This window comes from Solea solea, chromosome 13 (genome assembly GCF_958295425.1).
Source record: "Solea solea chromosome 13, fSolSol10.1, whole genome shotgun sequence".
Lineage (NCBI taxonomy): Eukaryota > Metazoa > Chordata > Actinopteri > Pleuronectiformes > Soleidae > Solea > Solea solea.
In genome coordinates, this window is record NC_081146.1 from 9,614,884 (window position 1) to 9,632,298 (window position 17,415).

Consider the following 17,415-nt stretch of genomic DNA (forward strand, 5'->3'; position numbering starts at 1 on the left):
GATAAACACTTATGAATTGTTTATTGAATTGTTCTCACAAGGCACGGTAGCAATTAGAAGTTCTCTGAATTCATAAACGTCTCTTTTTCACATCTGTCCCCATGTCCTGTCCTCCTCTCCTCTCCTCTCCTCTCCTCTCCTCTCCTCTCCTCTCCCCTCTTCTCCTCTCCTCTCCTCTCCTTTCCTCTCCTCTCCTCTCCTCTCCTCTCCTCTCGCCTGAACAAATGCTTGCATTACAGGAATTGTATTCAATTGTCCAGTACACTGCACTCTACAAAATCATTTCCATTTTTATACTGGAAGAAGACCACAACGTTAATGTTGCTTGAAGAAAGGCAGCGCTGAGAAATAACTATTTAAAACCATTCACTCTATTCAAATTGTTTTCACATAGATCCATTCATCTATATTTCTTAACCAATTAAAATCACTAAATGTAAATAAAATAAATACGGGGCAAATAATACACAAAATAAAGGGATTCAATGTATTCGATTAATAAAAAAGGAGAAGCAGAGAAATGAACCAGAAGCAATATAACACAGTTTAGCAGTTTAATACAAGGCTGTAAAATATACACAATGCTAAATGGCACATAACCTTGTATTGTATTTGTATCAGTGCTGAAACTTCATTTACTGTCACAGTATTTTCCACAGTAATCCACACTCATTAAGTTATTACTTTATTTTATTTTTCTTAGCGCCTGCAGGGAAAGCTCTTTTCAGCAGAAGTTAATGTATTTGAACAGAGAGAATCTCTTACCACCAGTTGTCTTGTTACTGGGCTCAGCTTCAATCTCTTGGTGGATTCATAATCCATGCTGAGCTGTTTCGTCTGGATATGTTTTTGAATTTCATACGGAATAAGATTGCGGTTGCGACTTCTGCTACAGCGCAGTTAACGATGATCAAATCTGATTAAATTGCATCTCAGCAAGTCTTGGGAGGCACAAATTCATGCTTTCCTTGACTGCAAAAAAAATAAATTAATCTATACCCCTACTTAATAAACATGAACAGCATTTCAAGGTGCATAGGGTTGTCCTAGCATTACTTACAGGCATATTTAATCTATTTTTATCTGCCTTTTCACTTCTTCAGACAAATAAAACCTTTCTATTCCAAAATGACATCCCCTTTGTTTCAGCATATACTTTAAATTATCTCTCAGCATACTGTGTCCTATACAAAACAAATTAAATTTGCCCAGAAAAAAACCCCAAACCTCTTAATATGAGTTTTTTTGGGACTTTGCACACGCACGCACACACACACACACACACGGCTGAGTCCAGCCATCCATGAAAATGTTGTTCAATATTTAATTACAACCGACAAGAAAGTGACCAGCGAGACAAGTGAAACGTTTTAGCTCATACAAGGACAGCATGTAGCTGAATTATATAAAATACTTGTACTATAATACAACATAACATATACAAGTGACAACAGTTTACATACTGACAGCAAATTAAAACCAAGAAGCCCTTTGACCTTTTTCAACTCACTCTGAGAACGGAAGTGATATTTATTGTTTTTTGTACTTGCCTTTGTAGAAGTTTAGAACTCATAACCACTAGAGTTTAATAACATGCCTTGTTCATTTGCATTGACTGTGTGATATTGCATTCACGTGACAAGGTTCCAGCTTTAATCAAGTCACTGTCGGCTTGTTCATGTGAGTCATGTGCCACAAATAACAAGGATGAATATTTTTAAATCCAAGAGTTTCAGTGGGCACAATGGCGATGACTGTGTGAATGCATTAGTGAGGCGCTGTCACATGTTTAATCTGCACAACTTCCAGCGATTTCACTCTTCTCATTCTCTTCTTTCTGAATAGGTTTTCATGAATATATTACATATTGGTGGTTTGTGGTACACGGGTGTGGACAGGGACTGCATGTGTACAGCAGTATTTAGATGCGACCTGTTCATTTTCACTGTAATTCAGATTCTAAAATGACACGCATTCGCGTCTGAAACTCCTTAATGAGCCCCTAGTCGGGTCATAATCGTGGCACTTCCCCCTATAAGTAGAGGATAAATGACAAGAGACAAGCAGAGCATTTAAACATATCCACAGCTTTCCACAAACACTCGCACACATAATAATACAAATAATCGCTGTCTATTCAGGTCTGCAGATCTCCACTCTGCTCTTTCTGCATGCATAAGTGTGTGCTTTTGTGTTGGCGTGCTGAATGTGTGTATGTATTCTGTGTGTGTGTGTGTGTGCATATTTGCCAGTGGAACTCATAAGAGGTGTGCAGATTTAAAGCAAATAAAGCAAATAAATAATCGTGTTTGATTTAAGTATTCACTGGGAAGGGGGAGGAATCACCTGTCAGGGTTCATTTGACATAAGGAAAAACACACATCTATAGGCACATACACAAACACACATTTTCCTGGCGACTGACTCGAACTTTAACCATAACTACTACTTAACCCCTTAAAACTTCTTTCATTTTAAAAATACTGTATTGGTTTACAGTGATGGTGATGATGTAAACAGAGTTGGGTCCTCACAATGTGATAAATTCTCACGCACGCAATTCTGCTTTGATGCTTTTGTGCTTTTTCTTACACGCCCTCCTCTCCCTTGCTCTCACATCTCTCCCCCACATATATTACTGTTCAAAATAATTACCGGGACAGAATGCAACAAGGTGAGAAGGAAGGGTTCAGGAGTACAAAGGCAACATAGTGCACAAAAATATGCACCAGCTCACATGTACACACCTATAATGAGTACATGTATGAGAGCGTGCACGTGCACAGCTCCTATAGAATCGTGCACACGCCTAAAGGTTGACAAATACACAACATTCATTATCTCAATCTCATCACCCCAGCAGTACTTGAAGAAAGGCCGCTCTGTGTGATTGGATCATTTCCTGGTCGTGACTTAAGCCTACCAGGAAGATCAATACACACACACACACACACTACGCAGACAAGCAGGATCAATGTATATTAGTTACCTGTCTGTTGATTCAAGTGTGGTAGAGTTTAGTCAGCCTTGTCGTTCTTCTAACCTCTCTTACTCTACACCCTCTGAGACTACAAGCTATCTACCATATGTGTGAGTATGTGTGTGTTAGAGTGCATGTGTGCATGTGTGTGTGTGCATGTGTGTGTGAGGGCAGGCAGGGGTCATTTCTCCTCTTGTCTACATTGCTATGGTCCCTCTCTTTTCCTCACACTTGTGTTCCTGTGTGCAGGCATATTACTGAAGCAAATTGGGGCCAATAGACTCTGTCTGAGGATGACCCGGGGCCCACAAGACAGAAAACGAGCAATCCAGAGAGAGTGAGAGAAAATGGCAAATAGAGGTGGTGGGGGTGGGGGGGGGGGGATACATGGGGGAGGTACAGAAATCAAGAATAAGAGTGAGGTGAGAGCAGGTAAAGAAAAAGGGGGCTGATACAATAATAAAAAAAGAGCTAGCAAAGAGAGGGAGAAAGAGTAGGAGATGGACAGAGGGAAGAAATGGAAGCAGAGGAGGGGAGAAAAGTAGTGACAACCTCAAATTAAATTCCCATCATGTCAGTGTAGAACACAATTCAATAGTGTTTATTGGCAGCCCCTAGCCTGAGGGAAATTACATTCTGAAGCAGAGCATTGCATGAATGCGCATACACACACACACACCACGGCATAGGCACACAAATACAGAACACACACACACACACACACACACACACACACACACATATGCACAAGTACACACAGATATAGTGCTCCACACTGTACTTGTCCTCAGACCAAAAAAGCCCTCTGGCTGATGTGAGCATGCAGACAAGAGGTTTATCCCCTGAGGTCTATATTCCATTTGTGCTGTGCATGTATTGTGTATAAGTAAGAGGGGTCATCAGGGACTTTATTCAGAATTACCATGCATATATGAAAGCACACTCATTCATATAAAAAAATGATGATGATGATACTGGGCGAGAGGATCAAAACCAAGTGGCAGCCCACTCTATATCCACAAAATGACAAGTTAACAATCTCTGAAGATAATCAGGGACGTATCTATAGAAAATACATACAGTCCCTGACAAAAGTCTTGTCACTTATCCATTTTGTAGAAAAAACAGCTCATAACCTAACTTTGAATTAATCCATTGGTTTTAAAAATGGCTCATATGAAAGCTAAAACCCTCCCAAATCATGTTCAATATACTAAAATAAATTTGCTTCACTGAAAAAAGATTGATCATTTAATGAACACAAAAAGGTCAGATTTTGGCAAGACAAAAGTTGTGTCGCCTACAGAGAGTAATGTGAAAATTGAACAAATAATTTACTTCAAATACAAAAATATGCTGCATAACATCAGTAAATAAAGTAGTGGTGCTGTGAGATCAATATTTAATATCTTGTATGACTTCCATGAGCTTGAAGGACTGCATCCATGTGGTTCGACAATGATTCATACAATTTATTGATGAAGTCATCAGGAATAGCAAAGAAAGCAGTCTTACATGCCTCCCAGAGTTTATCAAGATTCTTTGGTTTCGTCTTCCATGCTTCCTCTTTCATTCTACCCCAGACATGCTCAATGATGTTCATGTCTGGTGATTGGGCTGGCCAGTCCTGGAGCACCTTGATCTTCTTTGCCTTGAGGAACTTTGACGTAGAGATGGAAGTATGCGATGGAGCACCATCCTGCTGCAAAATTTGACCCCTTTTATGTTTGGTAATGTAAGAGGTAGCTAATACTTCTTGATATTTTAGGCTATTGATATTGCCTTCCAACCTGCAAATCTCTCGCACACCCCCATACTGGATGTAACCCCAGACCATGATTTTTCCACCACCAAACTTAACTGTTTTCTGGGTGAATCTCGAAGATTCATCTGAGAAATCCACCTTCTGCCACTTTTCCACGTGTCCCTCCTTTTAGCAGGCTGTGGGCCTTGGCAAATGCCACACGTTTTTTTAATTGCCTTTTGTTTAGTGCTGGTTTCTGGGCACTGATTCGACCATGGAGGCCATTTCGAGACAGAATTCTACAAACTGTTCTGGTTGACACGGGGACTTGAGGTGACCAGGCCTGGTGGAGCTCTGCTGCAGTGGAAAAGGGGCTGGCCTTGCATTTTCTTGCGGGGTCTGCCGGACCTGGGCTTGTCAGAAACATCTCCAGTCTCTTCAAATCTTTTTCTTATTCTTTGTATTTGACGCTGAGACACATTGAAGGTGTCAGCCACCTCAGCAGTGGATCTGGTCTTCAGCCTCTTGATAATCAATGCTTTGGTCTCAGGGTGAATCTTAGGCATGTTGTCAGAGGTCAAGTTGCAGTTGATGTTAAGGTCTGGTGTGATGGGGTTCTTTTTATACACACCCACTAATTGATTGATCAATTATTGATAACAGGTGAGGCTGTAATCTAGGATTGGGTGCATCATATGACAAGGCGACAAGACTTTTGTCTTTGCAAAAACTGACTCAGTGGGCTTTACCAAGCTATGAACGTTAGAATGCTTTTCAGCAGTTTCATTTGGCACCAAAACATTACTTCAAAAGCTGTTGGGATTGAAATGAGCCATTTCTTGTAAAAAAAAAAAATTGATTAGACATATATTTGAGGGGCACTTAAGGTCAACTTGTACCCAGGCGACAAGACTTTTGTCAGGGACTGTATGCTTTGAATTTCCATAACAAGTCTCATGTCTCATGGTTGGTTCCCGAAAAAAAAAAAAAGGTTAATTTTTTCTATATAAATTGGACCACCTGACTAAACATCAAAACTAATCAATATGTCATGCAGTTATAATGGTTTGGGATGTTTCATTAGTTTTAGTTTTAATTCGTTTTTAGAGCAGGTTTGCTAGTTTTTTTTTGCTCATTTGTTTTGTAAATGCTTAGTTTTAGTTGTGTTTTTTTTATTAGTTTTAGTTTAGTTTTAGGGTTTCTTTGTTTCTTAAGTGCAAAATGTGCATAATTCTGAGGTTTAGTTTGGATGCAGTTAGTGTCAGGTCAGGTAAAGATCAGACAAAAGCTACACATGAACATCACATAAATAACAATAAATAACCCTCATGAGACAAATCACATTGCTTGTGAACCAGGAGTCTCAGGGAGCTCAATCTTAAAAATAAACCCAATTAAATACGAGAGGTTTGATTCACTTTGATGAACCAACTCAACCCGAATACAGATGTTATGTTTAACCTGCATCACCTTATGTCCCACATTGTAAACAGAAGGCTTACAGCAGGTTTTTTATTTTAAACTCTAGTTTTTATTTTTATTTCCGTTAACATTAGTTAGTTTTTGTTAACTATAATAACCTTGGTCCTGCCATAATAATAAAGGTATAATACATTTATAACAAAGCAGTGAACATGTGAATCAGGAGGAAAAGAAAGGGATAGAGAGATTATTTCAGTGAAGCTTTTCACATGTATGTGTGTGGTTTTCAGATGATAATTGTGAATATTGTCCCTTCATGTTTATCTGTCTGTCCATGTGCTATTTATGAAGATGTGTGTGTGTGTCTTTTACAGATGACTTTTCTAAGGGGAAAGTAAATTACATTTACAATTAAATTGTCGTAGCCAGAAGCCACAAGAGTCAAGGGTAAAATATTCAGGTTTTTTTAGTCTGTTAGCTACAATTGTCTTTTGAACTGCATTCTGACTCAGACTATTTGCCTTCATTGTACATACACAGGTTCCTATTATAGTGGTTGTATTAAATGTCTCCCCAGGCTCAAATTGCTATAAGCACAGCTCATCAGTGCCTTTGTCCATTCTCTAGCAGCATCAGCAGCAGCAGCATCAGCAGCAGCAGCAGCAGAGGCAGCATACTTTAATGGGAAGCCGTTTAGCTGTTTTATGCAGAGCACATGTAGAAGCCATTACTGCTGATGTCTCTGGGATGCAGATTTGCTCTAAATGGCTAACAAAAGCTAAATGGCTTACAATCTGCCACTCTTTTGACCCCACCCCTAACTGCTCTCACTCTGTATCCGAGCCCTTCTCACCCTTAATATCTATTTGTTTAAGCATCTATCGTAAATCTGTTTTCTTTCCCACCCCGATCCCTCTGACACTCGCACTTCCGTCTCTCCGTCTTTCTTCAGGAGCGTACAGACGGGGCTTTGGGTTGCTCATTGGAGGATTTGAAGGCTCTTTTCTACTGCGAGCTGTGTGACAAGCAGTACCTCAGACACCAGGAGTTTGACAACCACATCAACTCCTACGACCACGCACACAAACAGGTACAGTGTTATGTGACACACCCGCACCACAGATACGCACAACGTGTGATATGTAACCAGCTATTGTTTATGATTTCTTGACACAGAATTTAGGTTTGTTTTTGCAATATGTGTGTGTGTGTGTGTGTGTGTGTGTGTGTGTGCGCGTGTTGATGGGAAACTGCATTATATTTCCATGTGAATCCACCCACTGGGTGCAGTTTCAAGCGAGTAAGAGTAGGAGTGTGACAACCATCATCTCTTATAAGCCCACACACACACATTCACTCACAGGTGGAACAACTTAACTTTCACTGTATGTGCCGCAACACAGATTAACATTTTTAAGATAAGATAAGATAGAATAAGACTTGCTCACTGCCAAACCCGTCTTCTGTCTGAATGTGGTTCAGTGAAAGCGTCTTATTTCTTTATTTTAAAGTATACTTGTGTGTCATATTTTGGAATTTTGTGAAATGTTTATTACAAACTTAAAATGTCATGACATTATCTTCTTCTATCGTTTCTAATTTATGATTAAGAGCAGTTGTGTTTGATGTATCATGTACAAAAGGACAGTGCGACAAATTCAAATGACTCTTGTTGGAACTTCAAAGGGAAAAAACAACATCTTGTACCAAATTAAATATGACGCTATTAGTCACAGTTCAGGTATAATTCTATTATTCTGGTTTGGGCAGGATGAGGCCAATGGACCATTAGGAAAAAGCCTGGGAGCAGGAGCAGGTTTTTCTTTTTTCTCCTGTGTTCTGCTTTAATATCCATTTTCATACACAACCTCCACTCTGGTCTAATATGCTGAAGGTTCTGCTGATAACACATTACCCTACAGCTATCTGTTGTCATGCCAAGACATACACTCATACAGAAATACACCACAGACACACACTTACCCATGTACACACTCATCCCCAAATACAGGCAATCTCCAAACCAAGCCGAGCCGCTTGCCTCTTCTGAACGCCCACACTGTGCAACATGAAATAAACATTAAGTAAGATTGTTCCTCCTTTGTCATTGTTCTTTGAAAATGAATTGAGACAACTGCAGGCCAGTGTTAATGCTTTGTTTTAGCCAGAGGCAGACACATGAAACGAGCTGTATGAGGCACTGAGCTGACAGTAGCCACTGGCACTGTTGAGACACACACACACAAACACACACACACACACACACACACACACACACACATAGGCATCCATGCACTCTCTGCCCACCGAGCAGACAACAGATGAAATTCTAGCTGAAGACAGTTTCCCTGCAGGAGTATTGGCTTTGGGGAATGGAAGCTGAATGCATTTTCCCCTGTCTCCTTTCCTCGTCATCGGTTCAGGGATAAACATGTCTGAATACGGCACTTCACCTGAATTTACTGATGATTACAGAAAATTGCTCATTACAACAGACCTGCGCTGCCTTTTTAAATAAAGGGGCAATCAACTCGTACGCATTCACAGTTGCCTCCGCTGGAGCACTCCTTAACACATCTATAGGAATATTGACTGAGGCTTTGACAGACAGCACAGAGACTATTATGTTGGGGAGAAGCGGTAACACAACATCGCCACTGAAAACAATAGCGCCTGCGTTTAAAGTATAAGACAGAAGAATCTCTTCCCAGCGTGCTCACTGAAAATGGCTCTCTGTGTGATATTTCATGTGGCTCTAAATATAGCTACAGGTTTGCCTGCAGTGGGACCTGTTTAAAGAGACAACAGTAACCTGGCAGAGTGCAAATGCGAGAGCAAGGAGAGCGATTCCTCTTCTTAAACTCCAACTATTATGAACTGCTCTTGCTCTCAGTCATTGCCATGGACAGCAACATTACAATGACTCTGATCTTTTCTTCCTCCACGCCTTTCCTGGCTCCGTCCGTGTTGGTTCATTATGCATGTGTCTCTGCTTGAACATGATTAATATTTCCCAAAGAAAGAGTTTGGCATCAAAGCTCCTCGCTGCACCCAAGCAGATTTTCTTGTGTGATCACACACACAGTTCTAGTGCAAAAAACACCTACAATTCAAGACATATGTTTAAGGGATACAGACCCACAATTGATGCTCCATTGGCATATACTTCATGCTGTCTCTAGCGAGCTGACAGTGGGATGTTACGCGCTGAGTGATAATGTAAAAAGACATGCGCTTGTGTAGGACTCAGCAGAGATTAACCTGACAACTGTCAGCTCCTGCAGAAGATCTGGGTGCGAAAGAGAGTGTATAAATAAATCTGATGTCTGAGGGGCTAATCTGATGTGTGCATATGTGAGAGAGAGAGAGAGAGAGAGAGAGAGAGAGAGAGTGTGTGTGCATGTGTATGTGTGTGATCCGGGTGGATAATAACGGGATGTGATCTAAAAGTAAGAGTGGTGTAATCCTGTTTCAATTTATACTGCAGGATAGTTCACAAATATGTGTAAAATAAACAACAAATCCTGAGTTGATAAGCCATGGGTGGATTTGCTGAGGGAAGAAGCTAAAATTGTACCGAGAAGCGAAATAGAATAAGACGGAAGATAAAGCAGGATGATGGCACAGAATACTGCAGCTATTCCAAACTCCCGAGTACCTCCTTAGCCTTCAGACACATGCAGACACACAGAGTCAAAAAAACACACCAAGATGCACACACACACACACACACACACACACACACACCTGCCAAGCATGGATAAAGGAGGGATTAAAGTGTGTCAGAAAAGGAAACCACAGAGAGGCATGAATCACTGTTTCCTTTAGAGGACTTGTGCACCTACAGATGCATCGTCTCACACAAATACAAACACACAGAAAAACACCGCTAACTGTTACATTTTCGGCACAACAGTGCAGATAATGGCCCACCAGTTTGTTCAAATAGAAATCACCCAGTATGTTGTGGTTCTTTGCATCTGTGTTTGTTTGTGTGGGGCAAACACATGCTTGCATACAATGGTTCATCATTTTTCTGAAAATCTGAAAATCCCCGGCCATCATGGTTACTTTGCCAATGATCACAAGCCATGCCTTTGTCTGTCGGGATTTACGGTGTGATTTCAGCATCAGTAAATCAGCATCTTTGCTACACTCCAGCTACAAAGCAGATGTCAGTGGATCAGAGGCTCTCAAACTGAGCTGTGATGATAGGATTGAAGAAGGCTGGGTAACGAGAAGACGTGTCAGTCCAACAGAACTCCAAAAAAGCGCATCTTCATCATTGGATAATTTATGTAAATTATCTAGTCTGCATCTGTAATCTACTATTCACTAGTTTGGTTGTTTGTTCTCAAGCTGTGTGTTGGAGGAGAAATGCTTTCCTCCAGGCTGAATGGAGTTAATTGGACATAGGCTTTGGAGGAGAACATCTCCCAATGCTGATGATGTCTATGATTGGCATGACAGCTGCTAGTGGAGAGCTTCATAAAACTAATCTCTCTCTCTCCTCTCCCTTTTGCCTCACTCTCACATCTCCCCTCCTCCTTGCTACACCCTGCATCACACACACACCTTCTCTGTCCCAACCTTTATGCCCCCTAATTTTCATTTCCTGTAGAGGCTGAAGGACCTCAAGCAAAGGGAGTTTGCTCGCAACGTGGCCTCAAAATCATGGAAGGACCAGCGCAAACAGGAGAAGGCTGTCAGACGGCTGCACCAACTAGCACAGCTGCAACAGGAAACTCAGCGGTGAGTGGGAGGTGTGTGTGTCTGTGTGTGTGTGTGTGTGTGTGTGTGTGTGTGTAATGAGACCAGGGGCAGGAGTCCAGGGAGGTTACAGTGTGTCACATCCAGTCAACATTTCCTAGATTTGATGGATGCATCCATGGATGTGAGAGCACTCTGTTGGCCTACATAAGCCACAGGTGAAGTAAATATAACAGGACACGTTCCTGCTAACACTCTGAGAGTGGATTATTTGTGGGTGCAGCAGGTGGAGCTTCAGAGTAGAATAAATAGGTGAGAAATGAAAAAGAAGAAGTGAATTAAAATGGAGAATGAATGAAACAAGTTCAAAGATGAAACTCGCCTCAGGGGTTGCACACCTGAAACAATGAAAACGTCGTAACAAAGCAATGCATCACATCATAATGAACTCGACTGCGTCCACGACGTGTGCAATTAAATCACTTTTATAGAAAAGAGCAAAACAGAAATGATTACTTTGTATGAGAACTTAAAGAAAGTAGTATAGGAGGCCAGATTGGGGTCCTGTTATATCCATCCCATGTGTATTTTAAAGGGAATAATGAGTAATTATAGAATTTTCCGAAACTTAATGACTCAGCAATAGATCTGTGTGATTACCCTTTATCACTAACAGAAATCTATGACTGTGTAGGACTTTTGAAGGATAACAAATCCCCTGGAACAGATGGTTTATCTTCAAAGTTTTGTGAATAATTTCCTCAGCGCCCCTTTTTCTCGCAAGTGTTTAATGAGACTTTATTAGCCAGTGCCTTACCTTGAAGTGTGACTCAAGGCTTCACAAAGACTTACTTTATATTGACAACTGGTGCCCCATTCGCCTGTTTAATAATGACTTTAAAGTGTTCACCCTTATCCTTGCTTGAAATTTAAAAAAAAAAACTGAATTCTCTTTTTTGAAGTACAAGTAGAAATCATCAAACAGTTTTAAGAGCTAATGTGACATCCAGCAGGGAAAGACTTTTTTAACTTGCTGCCCAACTTGAGTGTGCTTGAGTTGAAAGGACAGCACACATGTTGGAAAGAGAGTTGGGATCAAACTAAGCTTAGGTCAAATATATTGTATTTTTCTTGTCACCTCTTGTTGCAGAGACTCAGTGAGGACATACGGGCTAAGAAGTAGAGTCAGGGCCGCGTGCCAACAGCGAGAGAGAGACCACAGTCCTGAAGAAAAACCTGAACCTTTTAACCACATCCAGCGATCGTATGCTACGCAAACCGCCACAGCTAGTCTCAGTAAACAACCTGAAGATCCATGCCGATCTCCTTGCCAAGCAACGTTGGCTACCGCAGAGTCCACGCTAATCACACATCCAGAATCCAATACAGACCCCCATGTGGTAATCCAGCCATCTTGTACAGGCTCATATCCCCAGCTGCCTCTCCCTGAGCGGGAGAGAGTAGGTGGCAGACTTGGGGTGTCCTTCTGCTTCTCCCGCAGGGGACCCAGGCTGGAACCATCTGCCTCTGTCTTCTCAGACCTCGAGGAGGAAGAAAGAGAAAAGAGGGAGCAAATGAAAGAAAGGATAAAAGAAATAATGGATGATACTGACAGGGAAATTGGGGCAGCAGAGGAGAGGAAGCACTGCATGAGTGAAAGGCATAAGTCTAACTCTGACAGTGTTGGACCAAGCGAAGCAAGGTCAATCCCTGAAGAGACAGTTAGAGAAGAGGAGGAGACTGCAAAAACAGACATCGTAAAAGAACACTCTCTTACTTCCACAGCAGCACCTAATAATCACACCCACAATTCATTATTCTCACCATCACAGACCCAGGTGACCGTATGGGCCAGAGAAGTAGCAGGGGCACACATGGACACAGAAGAGACAGACAGTGATACGGAGGTAAAGGCACAAACAGAAGCAAGGAGGGAGGAGAGTGAGCACATGTCTGTGCTAGGGAAAGATGGCTCCACCCAGCTGAGATGGCCTGTCAGTTTACTTAAGTTCACTAAGTGTCAACCGCACATTTCCTTCAGCTGCAACCCACTCCGCTTGAAACCCCAACGACCAGAACAACTCACAGATGATCTGCAGGCGTTACAACAGAATCAGCTGTGTGCTCTCGCAGATCAATCAAGCTCCTGCGTGTCAGTTACTCTCATATCAGATGCTCACTCCAGCTCACAAAGAAAGACAAGACACGAGGTGAGTGCGCCGGAACAGACAATTGCAGAGGAGAATTCCAAGGCAGAGCAACACATTGATGTGGAGGCGAAAGCACACCTGTTCCAAAAAAAAAACCCATCGGAAACAGGGGCTGAAAGAGAAAGATGCAGTTTAAGTGTGGAGAACTGTGTGAGGGCAGCCTCCCATCCATTTGACCCTGCCAATAGTGACAGCTCTGACACAAACTCCCAGAATCCTCTGGGAGGAAGATTAGGGGTTGCAAGAGGGATAAGGGAAAGAGCCATCACAGCCCTGAGCTGCAAATTAGAGTCTGTCACCCAGTCTGGCACACAGGGGATGTGCATTAGCCCATCCAGGTGTGAGTGTAGGAGTGAGGCAACGTCTGAGTGTGCCGGTGCTCCGGCGCTGTACGTGCGTGCCTCAGAAGTGTCACGCAAAAAGAGGAAAGCCAGCACAAAGAAATACAACCTGGGAAAGAAGAAGCGGAGCGAAGAAGAAAAAGCTTCAAAGAAGTGCCAATCAACAAGGTGCAAAGTGAGGAGTGTTGTCTCTACAGTCTCCACCGTCAGAGAAGGGAGGGGAAAGGCTGCAGGGAGCTGGGGGAAGAAACGGAGGCAAAAGCAACGTGGGGAAGTGAGGATGAGGCGTGGGGTGCAGAGAGCAGGGAGCAGTTGTCTCCAGGGGAGGTGTGAGGCTAAGCCAGTATCTGTCTCTGTCAGGAAGAAGAGGCCCCACAGGAGCCACAGCACTGACTCCCAGTCACAGCCAGAAGACTGCGGCGCTTACTCCGGACTCACCAGACACACAGCAGACAGAGACACAGAGGGGGAGGGAAAGCGAGACGGCGTTGCAGTGCCTTTTCCTCGGCGGTCTCACTTCTCCTTACACTCCTTCTCACCAGGATGCGACTCAAAGCAGTTTTGGGAAAAGGGTCACCATAGCAACCCCAGGAGTTTCATTGACGGCTGTTACCGTGACAACAACTGTGGTAGCGGCCCAGCGAGAAAGAGAGAACTCCCCCACAAGGACAGGAAATTCATTCATAGCAGGAGGAAGAGTTCGAGGCATTGTGAAGTCTGGGAAGAGAGGGGCAGGAAAATGGGAGGGAATTCAAGCAGCAGACACAGAGACCTAATATCAGATACAGAGCAGTGGGAGTGGATAAGAGGAAAGTGCACAGGAGGTAATGAGCAGGGCAGGTTAATGACGGGGTGGAGATCAAGAAATAGAGCAGTAGAGAGGGATCAGGTGGTCAGGTTTAGCCCCAGCACCAGCAGCTGGGGCAGAAGAGGCAGACATGTTAGCACAGAGGATGCAGACTGGGACAGGTGCAGTGTGGACAGATGGACATGGGGCAGCAGCGACAGCTGGGAGGACAGGGGAGCGCACAACTCCACGTTAGCCTCCAGAACAGGGGCTGACAGCAGAGACAGCCTGGGCTGTGTGTGGAGAAGCACAGGCACCAGACCCTCAAACTCCAGACACTTCTCCAGCCCTGAGTGGTGGACAAGCAGGCAGACGTACAGCCCCCAGAGTGTGATCAACACAAGAGCAAGCAGATGTTTTAGCCCACGCTCCTGCAGCCCCTGCAGTAGCACTAGCGTCTCCGAGCTGAGCTGGGAGTGGAGCAGGAGCAGCACCTGCTCAGAGGTTACAGTAGACGGGCTGAAGTCATCAGAAGCGACAGGTCTCTCATTGGAGCCCCCACAAGAGGCAAAAAGGCAGAGGAGGAGTTCCATACCCACTACACCCGACATTACATCTTGTTCCTCCGCTCCCACAGTTCCAGGTCTGAAAATGCACCAATGTCAAACAACAAATCCTTTTCAGCTAGAAGAGGCAAATTTACAGTCTGATCTCACCCCTGGATCCGCAGCCTCTGTCACTACAGGCAGCTCAGGCATATCTCTTCAAGGACTATCCCCCAGTAAGTCTTTACCACAGAAACAAGCTAGAACGTTGTTTCTGCCCCTCATTGGAAAACTACCTGCGATGCAGAGAAAAGCCAGAAGGAAAAAGTGGCTGCTGGAGAAGAGTCAGGACAAAGAGGGAGAAGAGGAAGAGGAAGCTAAGTGTATTGGAGTAGGCCCAGAAGCAGTCATTGACAGTCGGCAGCATTCTCTAGACATGGCTGAGTCAAAGCCCAGAAGCATGCCAAATCTCTGCCCATCACAGTTTAGGACTGACGACAAGCAGACAGGTGGAGAGACAGCAGCGCCAATCAGCTTTACTGCTGAGGAGATTGACAAATATCGCCTCCTGCAAGAGCAGGCAAGAGAGCACATGCAGAAAGTTTTGGAACAGATGCAGGAGAGTGCAGAGGCACACAAAGAGACAAACTACACACACACCACTCAAGGAGAGAACTGTGGAACTGCAGGGGAACAATACACGCCTGTACCTGCAACCCTGCACAACCACTCACAGCCTCAAACCCAGTCAATTCACACAGACATGATGCAGACACAAGCACAGCACGCCCTTCAGGACAGGCTCCCACTCCTACATGTGCCCGCACACGAGAGCTTTACTCAGCCCATGACTCTGGGTGTCCCTAACCTCCCCCCTCTGCCATCCTCCCTCCTTCATCACATTATTTTACAACACACAGGCCTCTCCATGCCCCCGTCCTCCTCATCCTCTTCCACCTCAGGACCGTCCCCTGCCATCCATCCACATCGTGCCATCCAGCCACATCCACTTCCACCCATCCACCCCTCCCTCTCTCATCACCTTCACCTCTCTCCTTTCTCCATCTCCTCCCTGTTTCCCTCCATCCTGCTGTCCCATCAACCCATCACTCTCCTCCCGCAGTCTGCTGCTTTCCACGCCACGCAACTGGCTCCCCTCTCCCCAGTAGCACTTCAACCCTTGAACCCTCAGCCTTTCATGGACAGAGTCTGGCCATTGAGGTTTCAACAGAAGGCGCTATGATTTTCACAGAGCGGCTGCCATGTTTATTAATCTTCCTTGGCAACACGGACTGGTGAGAGGAGGAACTTTGTGTTCAAAGAACAAGGACATGTCAGTGCTTTATACTTAAGTATCGACTCCAACTCTTCTGCTCATATGCACTCACAAATTAAAGTTTGTTTCACTGTTTAGCCTCTGCTGTGTTGCACCAGACAGTGAGAAGAGAAGGCTTTGATCTTTTCCTTTTCAACCATTTCTCATTCAGGCCCAGAATAAAAGGAAAAGTGCACCTGCAATTCAAAGACAAACTGGGCTGGTGTCATCCTCTCTGTTTCCTGCTGAACCACACACAGATCAACTGCCTTTTGAAGTATCATTCATGCAGGGAGAGGGGTGGGGGTCACAATAAAGTGACACTCTATCCCTATCTCCATTTCATACAGGTTATCTTACTCTGAGTGGGACTTTCAACAAACATAAATAACATTCAAGGGACTGGGGGCAGACTACAGTCATATTACAACTGTGTGTGTGTGTGCGTGCGTGCGATAGAGATAATTATAGAAAGACACACACATCATAAGAGCTCATTTACATATCTGACATCTGTTTTGTCTCTATAGTGTAAATATCCTGACAGTGAGTGATGACACTAGATTCACAGGAAACAATACCATAAAGGGTGAACTTAACCTTTAGCAGTAGATGAATATTAGACACTTGGTGGCGTCAGTGACACAAGCACTCCAGAAACCTTTCAAATTCGTCCGTGGCAAGACATTTTTCTTTCATGTAGCATTTAACAAATCAATTGTTGGGACAGCGATGAATGAACCTGAGCTGTAACACTAAACCTGGGTTGAAAATAATTTTGTCTCTCCGCCTGATTCGCAATGATTGTGCAACATTTTACAACATCACCCACATACAGAATTTATACACTGTGGTTTATCATTTTCTCACAGTGAGAGTCCAGAGTCTTTATAAGATGACAGAGCAGTGGTTCCAAGCCTTTCAATGTTATGATCCTTCAATATGATGTAATGTGTGACCCTTTGTCAAAGTGTTCAGAACTGTACGCATCGAAGATGTTGGAGCATGAAAAAAATAAATAAAATAGGGAGTATTATTATTTTTTTTAAATCACAGTACTTTTCCAAAGAAGAAGAATTTTAATTATTATTTCCTACACTGCTTTATTTTGTGACCCCCTGTCCCCAGATTAAAAACGAGGTGGTGTGACAAAGTAATGTTGAAAATTGTAAAGCCTGTGTTTATTTAAAAAAAAGCAATATATTCAATAAAATGTGTGCAAAAAATATTCAAGCTTTATTTTTATTTTATTTTCCCTTTCTAATTCAAGGATCAGTCTGTTTTTGCTGTTTAATGTGCCCATTTTGTTTTAAAACTTTATTTCTATTTTTTTCATGCATGTCTTGCCATTGGTTACAGTG

The 17,415-nt window shown here is 43.2% G+C and overlaps 1 protein-coding gene across 1 annotated transcript in view; it reads left to right on the forward strand.

Moving 5' to 3' along the window:
• The window catches only part of LOC131471956 (G patch domain-containing protein 8), a 34,079-nt gene extending 16,813 nt beyond the window's left edge, over positions 1 to 17,266 (forward strand). Inside the window, exons 3-5 of the mRNA XM_058648784.1 lie at positions 7,099 to 7,236; positions 10,768 to 10,898; positions 12,007 to 17,266. Coding sequence (XP_058504767.1) covers positions 7,099 to 7,236; positions 10,768 to 10,898; positions 12,007 to 15,982 — 4,245 coding nt within the window. The 3' untranslated portion in view covers positions 15,983 to 17,266. The remainder of the gene's footprint in view (positions 1 to 7,098; positions 7,237 to 10,767; positions 10,899 to 12,006) is intronic.
• The last annotated feature ends 149 nt before the right edge of the window (positions 17,267 to 17,415 follow it).